This window comes from Macaca fascicularis, chromosome 18, assembly GCF_037993035.2.
Source record: "Macaca fascicularis isolate 582-1 chromosome 18, T2T-MFA8v1.1".
NCBI classification, from domain to species: domain Eukaryota; kingdom Metazoa; phylum Chordata; class Mammalia; order Primates; family Cercopithecidae; genus Macaca; species Macaca fascicularis.
In genome coordinates, this window is record NC_088392.1 from 11,969,704 (window position 1) to 11,983,848 (window position 14,145).

At 34.1% G+C, this 14,145-nt stretch overlaps 1 protein-coding gene across 3 annotated transcripts in view; it reads left to right on the forward strand.

Annotated features, from left to right (window-relative positions):
- Positions 1 to 12,708, forward strand: part of TMX3 (thioredoxin related transmembrane protein 3) — a 39,652-nt gene extending 26,944 nt beyond the window's left edge. For 2 of the 3 annotated variants that reach the window (XM_005586491.5, XM_065533650.2), the window contains 6 exons: positions 2,038 to 2,095; positions 2,278 to 2,331; positions 3,521 to 3,577; positions 5,336 to 5,465; positions 6,913 to 6,981; positions 9,228 to 12,708. In XM_005586491.5, coding sequence (XP_005586548.3) covers positions 2,038 to 2,095; positions 2,278 to 2,331; positions 3,521 to 3,577; positions 5,336 to 5,465; positions 6,913 to 6,981; positions 9,228 to 9,488 — 629 coding nt within the window. In that variant the 3' untranslated portion in view covers positions 9,489 to 12,708. Of the gene's footprint in view, positions 1 to 2,037; positions 2,096 to 2,277; positions 2,332 to 3,520; positions 3,578 to 5,335; positions 5,466 to 6,912; positions 6,982 to 9,227 lie in introns of those variants that run through there. The other variant, XM_074022346.1, reaches the window with a different exon arrangement.
- The last annotated feature ends 1,437 nt before the right edge of the window (positions 12,709 to 14,145 follow it).

The window sequence follows — 14,145 nt, forward strand, 5'->3', positions numbered from 1 at the left end:
CCAGGATGGTCTCGATCTCCTGACCTCATGATCCTCGCACTTTGGCCTCCCAAAGTGCTGGGATTACAGGCGTGAGCCACCGTTCCTGGCCTTTTTAATTATTTCGGACTCACATGAAAGGAAAAGGGAGAAATGTAGGAATATAGTAGTTTTGCTTGTATAGTAATTATAGGAGATAGCATGACCTTGAGGTGATTCAAACAAGTGGCTTTGGCTCAACTGAACACATCTTTTCCCAGATGAATTTGGAGACAGAAGTGTGCTGTGGCAGTGTTCTTTTGTGTGTCTGACATAATTGCCCTTGTTAGGCATCAGCTGTGGTCGTGCTCCTGCTCTTCACCCGACCTGTCCTCTTATGTTAGCACCACAGCAGCCTCCCGACGCTCTGTGGCTTCAGACACCTCGTGTCTTTCTCAGAAGTTCTAACTCTTGCCTACATCTCCAGCCTCATTTCACTCTAGCCTCTCCCCACACTCTTCCTTCTTGAGGCACACTAACCTTTTAGTTTATTTTATTATTGTTACTATTATTTTATCATTTTTACCCAAGTTTGCTTGATAACAGTTTCTTGAAAAGGCTATGCCACTTGCACCAAAGCACCTTTTTACATGCTTTTTTCTTTGTTTGGAAATATGCAGTTAATTCATATTCATCCATCAAACTCAGACCAAATACTGCTTCCTTAGGAAAATCTTTACTGACCCCGTCAAACTACATTAATTTACGCTATAATTTTTTTTATAGCAGCATATTCTTATTTTTAACAGGACATTTATTTGATGAAAATGTCTACCAGTTCTACCGTATTGTGTTTTCACAAGCGCAGAGCATTGTCTGTGTTTGCTCATCACCATGTCCTCGTAACCAGCCCAGTGTGTGGTGCATTATTTAACACTCAATAATTGTTGAATGAGTATGTGAGAAACTGTGGCTGTGTTTCTTAGAATCCTGTTGGTCTGTGGGAGAATTCTCTGCATGTTGTAGACATTTTGAAAAAAAAAAACTCAGAGGCATTTGAAAATTAAAGAAGCCTATAATACAAAAAAATGAATAGTAGATGAGATATTTCAAGAAGGTAGATACCATTGTGAACTGTTTTCATCAGAGAGTTAAAAGAAGATTAAAGATTGTGTAGAATTTAAACAGGTGTTGAAGCAGTATGGAATTAGAAGCAGCATTAAAATACAGGGATAATACTAAAAGATTATTGATTTAATCCTACTTGTATGTACCTGCTCTGAACCAGGTTTATGTCCGTATTTCTGTGCGTCTAATCTTACTTAACTCTCCCGATACCTCTATGAAATATGTATTAGTTTTTGAAAATAGGTTGAAGTTTACTGAGGCACTTCCCTGTTCCCCTGCGCCTTGGTATGGTGCCTGGAACATGATGGACACTGCTAGATAGCAGTGTGTGGTTTTCTGATTCTAACACCACTCTTCTGGTTATTACATCATGCCAGCTTCCTAGAGGATATCAGGATACATATGCTTTATGTTGTATTTAGGGTTAAGTAAATGTGAGTCAGTTTAATTCTGCCTATTGTAACTGGCAAGTACTGAATCATGGTACCAAAGTCAATGGCCATGTAAAAATCATTTTCTTATTCTTCTAGACCATTGTTTTAGAGCTACAATAATTCTTAGCAAACTTGTTTTTAATCAACTTATTTCCTATGCTTTTAGCCTTTGAAAAAGTTATCTTAGTCAATTTGTAGGGTGCAAGGAAAAAATACAATTCAAGCTTGTAAGTTGGTATAAAAAGTACAATTTTAGTGTATAAATTATTACATATTTACTCGTATTTACATTTTGGGGTGGGAAGTGGAAGGGAATTTGTCACCTGGGTTGACTAATTCACTGATTCACTCTACAAACATATACCATAATTTGTTGATTTAATTTGATATAACGTGTAGGGTGATTGGAATTAAATTCTAGAAATACTTTACAATTTCCTACTCAGAACTAAAGTGTTGATTGAAGAGTTTGTGTAATAAGGGTGATTGAATTCAAATGTGTCATTCTTTATTTCAGGAAAGCTTGTGGCTCTTGCAGTTATTGATGAGAAAAATACATCAGTTGAACATGCCAGGTATAATGCCTCGATATGGTTTTAAGCTTCAGATGGTCATTTCAGACTACATGGCTTTAGATAGACTTGATGTGGTATCTTACTTTTCCTGCAGCAATTAGATGTAAGAGAACAGATACTGTCATTGGAAAATTCTATTTTTCAAGTGCAGATGACCAGTTCCTATGTTTGTTCTTCTACAGATTGAAGTCAATTATTCAGGAAGTTGCAAGAGATTACAGAGACCTCTTCCATAGGTAGGTGCTTATATTCTGAGAGATTCCTTTATGTTTTTTTAATACAGTTTTGTAATTTAATAAAGCAAACTTACTAGTATTCATGCTTTTAGAGGTGAATCAAGGAAGGGAAGTATAGCAGTAGTTCTCACTTATCCACAGGAGATACATTCAAGACCCCCAGTGGATGACTGAAACTTTGCATAGAATGGAATACTACGTATACTATAATTTTGTCTGTACCTACATACCTGTGATAAAGTTTAATTTATCCATTAGGCACAGTAAGAGATCAACAGTAATAATAAAATAGAACAATTATAACAATACACTATAATAAAATTATGTATATGTTTATTTCTGGAATTTTTCATTTAATATTTTCAGACCATGGTTGACCATAGGGAACTGAAATCACAGAAAGTGAAACTGGATAAGGGGGGACTACTGTATAGCACATTGCATTTTAGCATGAATTGTCTGGATCTTGAAATTCACTGATGGTATGTCCTGCAAGTTAAAAAAAAAGAAACAGTTTGATCTATAATTTGTATCATACCTGGCTTCTTGATACGATTTGAGATGCATTTTATGTAAATAAAATATGCAAATGTAGTTATAATTGGAGATAAATGAGCAATCAGAAGTCAGAGATAGGCAGACGATTATTCTAACAGAAACTCAAAAGAATCACTGAATAAAAATGGCATCAGAAATACATGTATTTTTACTATGCTGAATCATTGTTGCTACCATAAAAAAAGACAGTCAATATAAATGTATTTTATTATTGAATTATTATTTCTTTCCTATTCTGAGTCTTCTAATAATGGGTCATTGTATAGTTTTCTTACATAGTATGTAGCGTCTTTTGATTAGTCCTTTTTTTTTTTAGGGAAAATGGGTAATTTTTCTTAAACATATTTCAGATAGATTAGCTTATATTTCCCTGAATTTTAAATATGCATAAACCAAGTAGAAATGTCTTAGAATTTCCTTTACTCGTGTATTTGTATCTCAGAAGCCAGTAAAATTTACACTCTTAGCAGTATTTATTGTATATGATTTACATGTGAGATGTTTACAGTTTCTGGGCTTACTGAGGCCTAATGTTAAGTTCATTGTTTTTTTTACTTTTTTGATATTTAATGAGCTTTCTCTCCCCACCCCCTTGCCTTTTATTTATTTATTTTTGGTTGTCGTTTGTTAGGGATTTTCAATTTGGCCATATGGATGGAAATGACTACATAAATACCTTGCTGATGGAGTAAGTAAAGTGCTGAATGATTTTGCTATCAAATCTTAATATTATTAAATTTGTTTCTGAGATACAGTTAGAAGGATTAAATAGCTGAAAAAAAGCAAACAGTTGACATATTCAGATACAGATATTTTCCCATTAAATATTTTACTTTAGTTTTCAAATTCTGTATTTGAAACTTACTGACTTTAATATTGGTCTATAGTAAAAAGAAAAAAAAATTATCTCCTGATTTAATGTTTTCTCATATTCTGAAAAGAAGCCATTTTTCCAAAACTTGTAAATTTCATAGCTTCTGCTTAATACATACCTTGAGAAGTTCAGTTTTAATGGGCAATATAACTATTAAATAGAAAATGTTTAGCATTCAAAAACTAATTGTTGTAGAATTTAATAGACAAATAACTTTGTAAGAAAATGTGCAATTTTAAAATTTTTATCTCTTTAAAATTATGTAAAGACTATTAAATAGAAAATGTTTAGCATTCAAAAACTGTTCTAGAATTTATTTTAGTAGACTACATTTGTAGGAAAATGTGCAGTTTTTAAATAATTTTTATCTAAAATTATGATTTAAAGATTTAATTTGCCACTTCACAAGACTGATATTAGAAAACATTTACCAAACCCTGTACTGAATTAATAAATTTGAAACAAGAACCCACTCTATTCAGTGAACATTTAGTGAGTATTTACTGTATGTTGTACACTGTTAAACACTGTTGATGGAAAAATGAATAGAGTTCCTGTCTTCAAATGCTTATAGTCCACTGGATAAGACCACAAATGTTAATTACAGAACCCGCCCTCCACCCCCGCCACACACACACACACACACACACACACACACGCGCGCGCGCGCGCGCGCGCGCGCACCCAGTACACACTAAGGTGGAAAGGCTCAAGAAATGTTTTCTGGAAGAGGCAATAATTAAGAAACGTCTAAAGAGTGAGAAGTTAGGTAGAACATAATAGCAAGTATGACAGGGCTTAGGAGAGGGCTAGAGAAATAAGCTAGCCTCTAAATGAAGATGGGGAAATCTCACTAGAGACACACTAACTCTTAGCCGCATTGAGGGCCCAGTGGAAGTTCAACAACACGATGCTGTGTTGGTTTTCTCTCACTTTGCTTAGTATCATAGATCTAGCAAATGCCTTCATTCGTTATTGTAATATATTAGATTATTTTGGTGTTTTCTATTTTCTAAGTAAGAACACTGAGCGAGGAAGGGGGTGAACTTACAAATCCAAGGTAACATTCATCATTTTCAGCTAAAATCTTGAAATATAATTAGTATCACCTTACTTCATTTATTATCCCTCTCATTTCAGTAAGAACTTAAGAGGATTTGCCAAAGATTAAAGTACCAGATGTGGGATATAATGAAGAATCAAGACAAAGAAAAAGTATCTATACAATTATTAAAGGGACTGTTGACCCTTGAACAACATGAGTTTGAATTGTGCAGATCCACCCATAGGAATTTTTTTTCAATACATATATTGTAAAAATTTTTTGAGATTTTTGATAATTTGAAAAGACTTAAAGATGAATTGCATATCCTAGAAATACCAAAAAAAATTAAGAAAAAGTTATGTCATGAATGCATAAAGTAAATACTAGGTCTGTTTGATCATTTTCTACCATAAAATAAGCACAAATTTATTAAATATCTTCTGTAATTATAGCTACTGAGATATAAATGAATATCAGAATACTTTGCTGTGTTTAATGTATATTTTGATTTGTTTTTATATTTTCAGTGAATTGACAGTCCCAACTGTAGTTGTACTGAATACTTCAAACCAACAATATTTCTTGCTGGATAGACAGATTAAGAATGTTGAAGACATGGTCCAGTTTATAAATAACATTTTGGATGGCACAGTAGAAGTAAGTTTTTCACTTCTGTTTCAAAGGGATGATGGACTGGGGTAGAGGAGAAACTAGTTCATTTCTTTACTTCTGATTCTGAAAAGAATAGTTGGCCATCACCCAGAGTAGAGGGCTGGACCTCCATACATTGCTTCTGTCCAATTATAGGCAGAATAGAGTTACATTCTCCCAGATACAGAAGGTTCTTCTATGGCAGAGGTTGCTAAAAGATGGAAATGTCCTTTTAGGGGTTATTTGGAGGGTATTTTTGGTTGTCACGGTGATGGGGAGGTGCTGTTGGCATTTAAGGTTGAGGGCTAGGGATGCTAGGAGGTCTGCATTGTGTGGGGTAATCTTAATAGTGAACTTGCCTGTCTCTTAGTATGTTTCTAGGTCCAAAAGTACAGTTGGATTAAGTTGTTAGGACTGGTTTTCTAAGAAAATCTGCAAATAAGACCACAATTTCTCAAGAAATGAGGAAATTTATTGAGAATAAAAGCTCCCATGCAGAGTTCGAGACTTAATCCTATAAAATATTTCTCAGAAATAAGTGAATGGATAGTCTTAATTTTATATTTTTTTCCTATAAACTTTAACTGCAGTGTTTTTCAGACTGTGAATTGCAACCTGTATTAGAAAGTCATGAAACCACTGCAAGTCACAACCAGGTTGTGACCAGCATGCATCTTAATTCAATAGACTAGAATAAAATTTAAAAGAAAGAGCCTTCATTTTTTTTTGTGAAATTTAATTATTATGTTTTGAGAGTTGTTTCAGTTTTACACAAACTTTATATAAAATTTGCTCACAGAATAACATAACTACTTTCGGTCAAGGTGAAGAAGTTTGAAAAACACTCTTAATCAAACAGAATATTTTTGAAAATAATTAGTTGAAATGAAACTCACCTATATAATCAGGCTTTTATTTTTAAGTTAGTGGAATGCAACTCAGACTGTTTAACAACAGATTTTATTGTCTCATAGAGCTTGGAAATTTGAAAAATGAGCCAGGTTGCAGGTATGGCCGAATACAGGATTTGATTGATTTTCATCAGGAATTTTTCTCTCTCTTCCTTTCAGCACTTTCATCCTCAGGGAGCCTCTCCCTGCACAGTAGCAAAGGTATCCTGCAGCTCTGGTTTTGCAGTCCCAGCTAAACTCAAAAGCTGGTTAGGCTGTACTCAGGGGTGGGTGAGCTTCAGCCAAGCTACGTGGGTTACGAATAGAGGAGGAGGAATGTTTTAGAGTAGAATCAGGGTGAGTTAACACAAGCAGGCAAGAGGAATGCTGGACATGAAACAGACAAAAAACATCAACATTAAATGTTTACCACATGGCCTTTTCAGGTGATTATGTAATATTTTGGAGTCAACCATTTGGCCTGCGATTACAAGGTTATGTAACACCAAATAAATGAAGTAATAGTACTTAAGTAATTTATTTTTCTTTTCCTTTGTTTGAAGGCCCAAGGAGGTGATAGCATTTTGCAGAGATTGAAAAGAATAGTATTTGATGCCAAATCTACTATTGTGGTAAGTTGTGACAGTTTATGTCATTGATAATGAAGAAGATATAGGTTCTTTATGTCTAGCTGTGTTAATGTTAAAAATCTGAATTTGAAAAGATTAGGTCAAAATATGTCTTTTTAATTTGCAGGATATGACTAGTCAGTGTTTAAGAAAATATATTCATTAGGTGGAAATTGTTTCTGATTATATGATTGATGAGTTAAAACTAAAATTCAGAATCAATTAACTTGATAATATAACTTAAAAGATTTTATTTCTGCAACCTACCATGTAAACTTTACTTAGTAATTTCCATGATTTGTTGAAAGTGTGGATAATAGGAAATTTTTAGTTCCATTACGTGCTGTCTTCTGTAAATTGGTCATTTTTCTTGAAGAAAACGATGTGTGCTGGGAAGTCACTTTTTATTTTGCAGGAGTCAAAATAAAATTTTAGATCTTAAAGTTTTAAACATCCCTGTTAATTCTGTACTTTTCCCTAGTTGGTAAATAATTAAGATTATTTACAGATGTTTTTCCTTCTTCCCTTTTTCTCTCCTTCCTTTTTTTTTTTTTTTTATTCTTTTTATAGAAGACTTTAAATGTGGAATTAAAATGTGATGGATCAAATCCTTTCTAACAGTGTTTATTTTCATTTGTTTGTCCCAGTGTTTATTCACAGTTGTTATATGTAAGTAGAATATCAACACTGGTAGATGAATTGACATGTCTGCCCCTAATTACCTGTCTCTCTTACTTTCTAAATATATTTCCTTGACTTTCTTCACTGTCACCTCGCACCTGATTATTTCTGCCGTTCTAATTTCCTCTTCCTTTCACTCTATCAAACTAATTAGATCAGTTGATGTATTTCCCCTGGATTTCTTTGAAGCATCCCTTCCTTAATATTCTCCTTTCCGTGCTGCTGTATCACTACTCCCCTGCTCCTGCCCCATCTCTCCAGTCAGTGTTTCTCAGCATCCCTTTCCTCTCTTTCCTCTTTGCAGTCCTTGAATCTGAACCTTCTTGCTTGAAACTCTGAAGAAATTGTTCTTCCTCTCCCAGCTTTAACTGTCAATCAACTTGACAGTGGAGGAATTCCTAAATATGTTTGAGCCCTAAACTTAGTTCCTGTTGTCCTTCTTGAGCTATTACATGGGCATTTTCATTCATTGTGGCCCAAAGCAATCATGAAAATATAGCTAACATTTATTATTTAGAAGTAAATTCTGGGAGTCTTTGGGTTTTTTTCCTTGCATAGTATCCTTCAGTTTGTTGTGTTTTCCTGTTGCCACAAGCATGGATTGAGCCCTAATCACATTCTGTCTCGCTGCTGCTCTCTTTCACCTGGTTTCCATACTTCCACTTGCCCAGTCCCCAATCTATATTGTATTCCACTACACAATTAATATTACTAAAATAATCGATTTTGATCACTTTCCTTCCCTTTTCCAGGGATATACATCAGAATACTCTGTCCATCTAAAGTATTTTCCTCATTGGTTTTTGAATATTAGCTTTTGCTGATGCAAATTGCCTGGTGCTCACCTGTCCCGTATCCTGCCTCCTTCTCACTCATCCTTAAATTCCTGCCTAAAACACGTCTTTATTCTGTGAAACTTTCTTTTCTTACCTCAATCCAAAGTGATCTTTTTCTTCTCTGAACTTGTCTATGTTCTCAAGTTATCGTTGCAATTCATGCAGTATATTCTAGTTGAAAATCCTATTCATTAAAATTACTCTTACTTTTCTGGGAGCTATGAACACAGTATGTAAATTGAGGGAAATTAGTCAATGAAGCTTTACTGCTAACCAGATAAGTGAAAAATATTAAAAATGTCATGTGAAGAGAATATGTGTGTACCCTCTTTGTGGTAAATAACCCAGCCTTCTCCATAAGCAGATTCCTGTAGTTCAGGAAACAACTCTAAAGCTGCTGGTTGCACATAGTAAGCATCTTAAAGAGACCTTTGTGGTTGGTGTGAGAAAAATCAGTGTCTTTAGGAAAGGCTATAGAATATTTGATGCCTTTTTCTCCTGCTGATAGCTGGTTCTACACACACATGCGTATGTATGTGCATATAGAAATTATATCTCTTAACAGTGTCTTTAACATGGTAGTTACTGCTGAAGTTATTGACTTTGATTCATTGGAACTAAAAACAAGTTGACAAGCAACAAGAGAAATCTATAGTGGTTTCAAGTTCATGTCATGCTTTATATATCAGAATTACATATGAAGGGAACTGAGTTTTAATTCTCTTTCCACAGTCTATATTCAAGAGCTCACCACTGATGGGCTGCTTTCTCTTTGGCCTGCCACTGGGTGTCATCAGTATCATGTGCTATGGAATCTACACAGCCGACACAGATGGAGGTTATATAGAAGAACGATATGAAGTGTCTAAAAGTGAAAATGAAAACCAAGAACAGATAGGAGAGAGCAAAGAACAGCAGGAGCCAAGCAGCGGAGAATCTGTGGTGCCTACAGTGCAGGAGCCCAAGGATGTATTAGAAAAGAAGAAAGATTGAGACTTGATTACTATAAAATATTTGATAGGACTTCAAATTATTAAAGAGTCTATTTATTGAATTTAGACATTTAATCATGATCTTTACAGAAAAGAACATGTTATTTGTATTTTGCTAATATCAACTGCATGGATTAAAGTAGTCCCTCCATACATGGGGAAGTGTTTGGAGCAAAGAGATGAACAGTTTGTCTGAAACAAACACAGAGCACTCCATCAAAATTTACCTGATATTTGTGATTAGAACACATCAGTTCTATTTGCATGTTTCTCTATCTGAATATTCTGTGACAAAAAGTTAAGATTCTTGGGCAGAATATTTAAATTGGTGAGTCAGGTAGAAGATACATGTGTGATATAGAAAAGTAATGCCTCCCCTGCTGCCATTCATTTGCCTCATATATTTTGGATAATATTTATATGGACAAAAGTAAGTCCTTAAAATTTAGGCACTTTAAGGAGAACTAATAACTTTTTCCATGTATCAAATTAAGATTGAGGTTAAAAATAATGTGGTTTTATATAGCATAGTGATTTTATTTTGTTAGTTATTTTTAAAGGAGAAGAAATGTTACTTTTTAACTTTATACTCAGTTGCATTATCATAAAATTTTCATATGGACCTAGATAATGGGGAAAAAAGTCTTGTGATTGACTTTCGCAAAATGAACAGGGTTTACCGAGAGTAGAGGTTTCAACCCATTCCTTGGATTACTCTTAACGGGTATTTCATCTGTCATTGTAGGTTGGGAAGGGTCTCTGTTAATCCTACCCTGCTTTAGCCAGAACAGCCTAGTATTTTATTTCTATTTTATATATTGAGATTTCTTCTAACATTTCCTTTGATAAAAATCTACTGCTTTTTGAAAAGTAGTATGTATCATATTTTTATGTTTACAGTGTGTTAACTTTATGGTAACTTATACTCCAGAATACGTATGTTTGTACCCACAGACACGTAAAGTTTATTGACACATCTATTATGTAATGCTGTAGACCTGTCCGTGTCTGTTTCATAATGAATAATGAGTGACATCAGCATGTCCAGTGACAAGTCACATCCAGTGGGAAAAAAGTGATCAGCCGGTTACCTTCTCCATTTCCTTAGTTCTGTCACCCATTTCATCAAGTGACCTCTCATCTTCTGTAAACTAATACAGGAATTCTATCCAAAGCAATGTCTAAAAACCCTTTTTTTAAAAGTAACAGTTTGGTATGCTTATTGTAGATAAATTATTTTTGAGGCCTTCATTTTAGCTAAGTTTAGAATTTATGTTAGGCAACTAAGATTTGAGTGGCTATTCATTGAGTAATTTTCTACTATATTTTATTGAACATTTATTTAAAAATATGTAACTCATGGTCAAAAAATAGGTGATTCATGGTCCCGACACTGAAGTTGTTTAGCGATTTAGTCATCAAGGGCAGTCTTCTCTTGTTTCTAATGCCATACTAATCAAGACAGTATGGACACTTGTATCTTAATTACCAAGGAATTACTAGTAATTGTTTTATTTTATCCATGTACTCTTAGTATTTAATAATTAAATACCTATTCTTAGTGCTTGACACTCCATATTTCTGTTTTTTGGAAGTGAAACAAATATGCAGTCCAAAATTCAGAAACTACTAGAGTGAAATGCTGTTAAGTGGAAACCGGAGATAAATGCTGTTATTTTAACAAGTAGATTCTTCTCCAAAGAATAATGAGTGATTCTTGGGAAGATAAATTTTAATGTTCCCAATAGTCAAGCTTGTTTTGTAGTAGTGAAAAGCTTACACGAGTATGGGTGCCTCATTTGAAACTCAGCCTAGTAAGGAAGTGAAAACTTAGCAGTCAGTGACATGGGGAAATAGCTATAGAAAGTGTCATCTATTTTTTTCGTATTTATAGTTAATCATCTGCATATTTTTGTCTTGTTGATCATTACCTGTAAATGAAAGACCTTAATAGGAAAAAAAAAAAAGAGTAAAGCTCAGTGTGAATGCAAACATCCAGTGATCTTCCTTTGTATTCTGTGATGTTCTTTATAAATGAATGCCTCAGTTCTCTGCTACCCTTTTCACAGCTTTGTACTGTTGCCTTATATTGTTTGTGCTTTTAAAGTGTGTCTATTGGGAAAACAAAATGTGTAGGTGGTTTGTAAGTGAATAATTTTTATTTCTTTTTGTATTAAAATTTTGCTTTTTTTTCTACTTTGGGAGATGTTTTTTACATTGTCAGACTACTCACAAAACAGATTTTAAAATTTGTTTGCTCGTGTGCTTTTCCCTTCAATGTGATATCAGAGATTACTATGAATGTTAGTTTCATTCCATGAAAAATTACTTCCATATAAAGATAGATCTCTTAATAAGTGAATCTAGTGGAAGAACATAGGTATCATTCTAATTCCATGATGAATTTTGTCATGATTCTATGTGAATAATGGGGTCCTTCAGGAAGCTGGAGCTTTTAATTGCAGTGAAGTTCTCTATAACTTCTAAATTCAGATTTCTAGATCCTTGCTTTTGCAGAATTTGGTGCTCAGATAATATTTAAGGATATTTCAGCGAGACAAACTGCATGTTTTTATCAAGTACCCTGTGCACCGCATTGTATCTGGCAATTCTTTTTGTTTCATTATATGCATCAATATTTTTCTCAGCTACTATTACCTGAAACTTGTTTAACATGTATTAGACCTAGAATTTTCATTTTCTTTCTCACATAGTTGCTTCCTGGTATCTGATTGAAAAATAACATTAAAATGCCAAATACCTGTGGGATTTAAGGAAGGGTCTATATGAGTAGGTAAATTAGCAGTATTGTTTTTGTTTAGTGGATTTTGTTAGTGACTTTTTTTGTGTTTTGCTTTGGGGCCTTTTTATTTTGGTGTTGTAAAAAGTAACAGATATTTTCATCATTGCTTCATATGACATGGAGTTAGGACAGGGAAAAATCATTCAACTATTCTTATGCATTAAGAGATCAAATAAACCAGTGTGGGATATTAAGACTATCAATTGGTGGGATTAGGCTTGCCATTTTATTTTTATAAATATATATTTTTTCTGAATGTGTCTGAGTCCAAGAGTGGGCAAAAAATAATTTTCTACTTTGGACTAATCTATAGAGGTTTTTGAAAGTCTGCATTACTAACTTGTTGAATTCATGATATTCTGCCTATGGCACAAATTGTAAACCTTTGTTTTTCTAAAATAAAGTAATTGAAAACCTGTAATTGTTATTTTTACTGTGTATCCTGGTTGTTTGCAATAAGAATAGTTCTGTGTTCACGGTGAAACCCTGTCTCTACTAAAAATACAAAAAATCTAGCCGGGCGAGGTGGCGGGCGCCTGTAGTCCCAGCTACTCGGGAGGCTGAGGCCGGAGAATGGCGGGAACCCGGGAGGCGGAGCTTGCAGTGAGCTGACATCCGGCCACTGCACTCCAGCCTGGGCGACAGAGCCAGACTCCGACTCAAAAAAAACAAAAACAACAACAAAAACAAACAAAAAAGAATAGTTCTGTGTTCAAAGACAACAGCTACAGCTGTGTCTTCCAGAAAGTGTTTCCTTGTATTAAAATTACAATTATAGAAACGTAGAATTCTAGAGAAGAGAGAGATCAGATTGCAGTCTCATTCTACTAGATTACAAATCAAGAACCTGAGATTCATAGGTTTGATACAGTTTGTATTTGACCAACCTGATAATTTTAAAGTATTTTTTCCAAAAGCATATCTTATAGTTTATTTTGAGAAGAATTTCAGTCCTTAAATCAACTGCCAAATTATCTTTGACACCACACAACCACATTTAAAACCTCAAGTTTCTAAAAAATTTTGTTTTAAATAGTATCAGGTATATTAGGAAAAAAAGGCTTTATACAAACGTTAATTTTAAAAGTACTTTCGTATGTGTATATATATATATTTTTAACAAGGACATCTCTTTTAATGAGAGTGACTGGCACAGGAATAACAGCATGGACCCACAAACCTGTGAATTTGCAGACTGGCTGGTTAGGATGGGCCTCTTCTAATAAGGGTGGTCAAGCACAGCACATTCAGCTGTTTATAAATTTCACAGGAGTGTGATGGAGGCTTCTCATCTCTGTTGAGCGGCTGTATTGCACTGTGTGTGTGGAAGCTCCGGTGTCAATCTCCCTGGTTCACCTCTTCCTGTCATTTACCTGTGTAAAGTTGAGTGAGCCACTTAATCATTCTGCTCCCGCGTTGTCTAATTGGAGGATGATGGCACCTATCTCGTTGGATTGTGAAGAGAAATGAGTTGCACATGACATGTATTTAGAACGGTGACTGGCATACAGTAACAGCTAAAATATTAACTATAATGTTTTTTAGATTTAATTGATTTCTCACTTTATTTAGAATTTATACCATTATTTACCACAGAGAAAAGCCAAGTCATCAGGAATGTGATATTCTAATGTTTTAAGTTTGCTTGGCTACTTTCTGCAATGTAAGTTCTAACATTTAGGATAGAAATGAAAAAAATTACTTTGACATAAAAATTAAGCAATTACAAATATTTAGGTTCAGATGTCTTGGAAAAATCCTCTGGTTTTTGTGCTTCTAGTGAAAATGAATATACATAAGCAGATATAAACCAGTAAGATTATTGGTTGATGTATGTGAATAGAAAGACATAAAT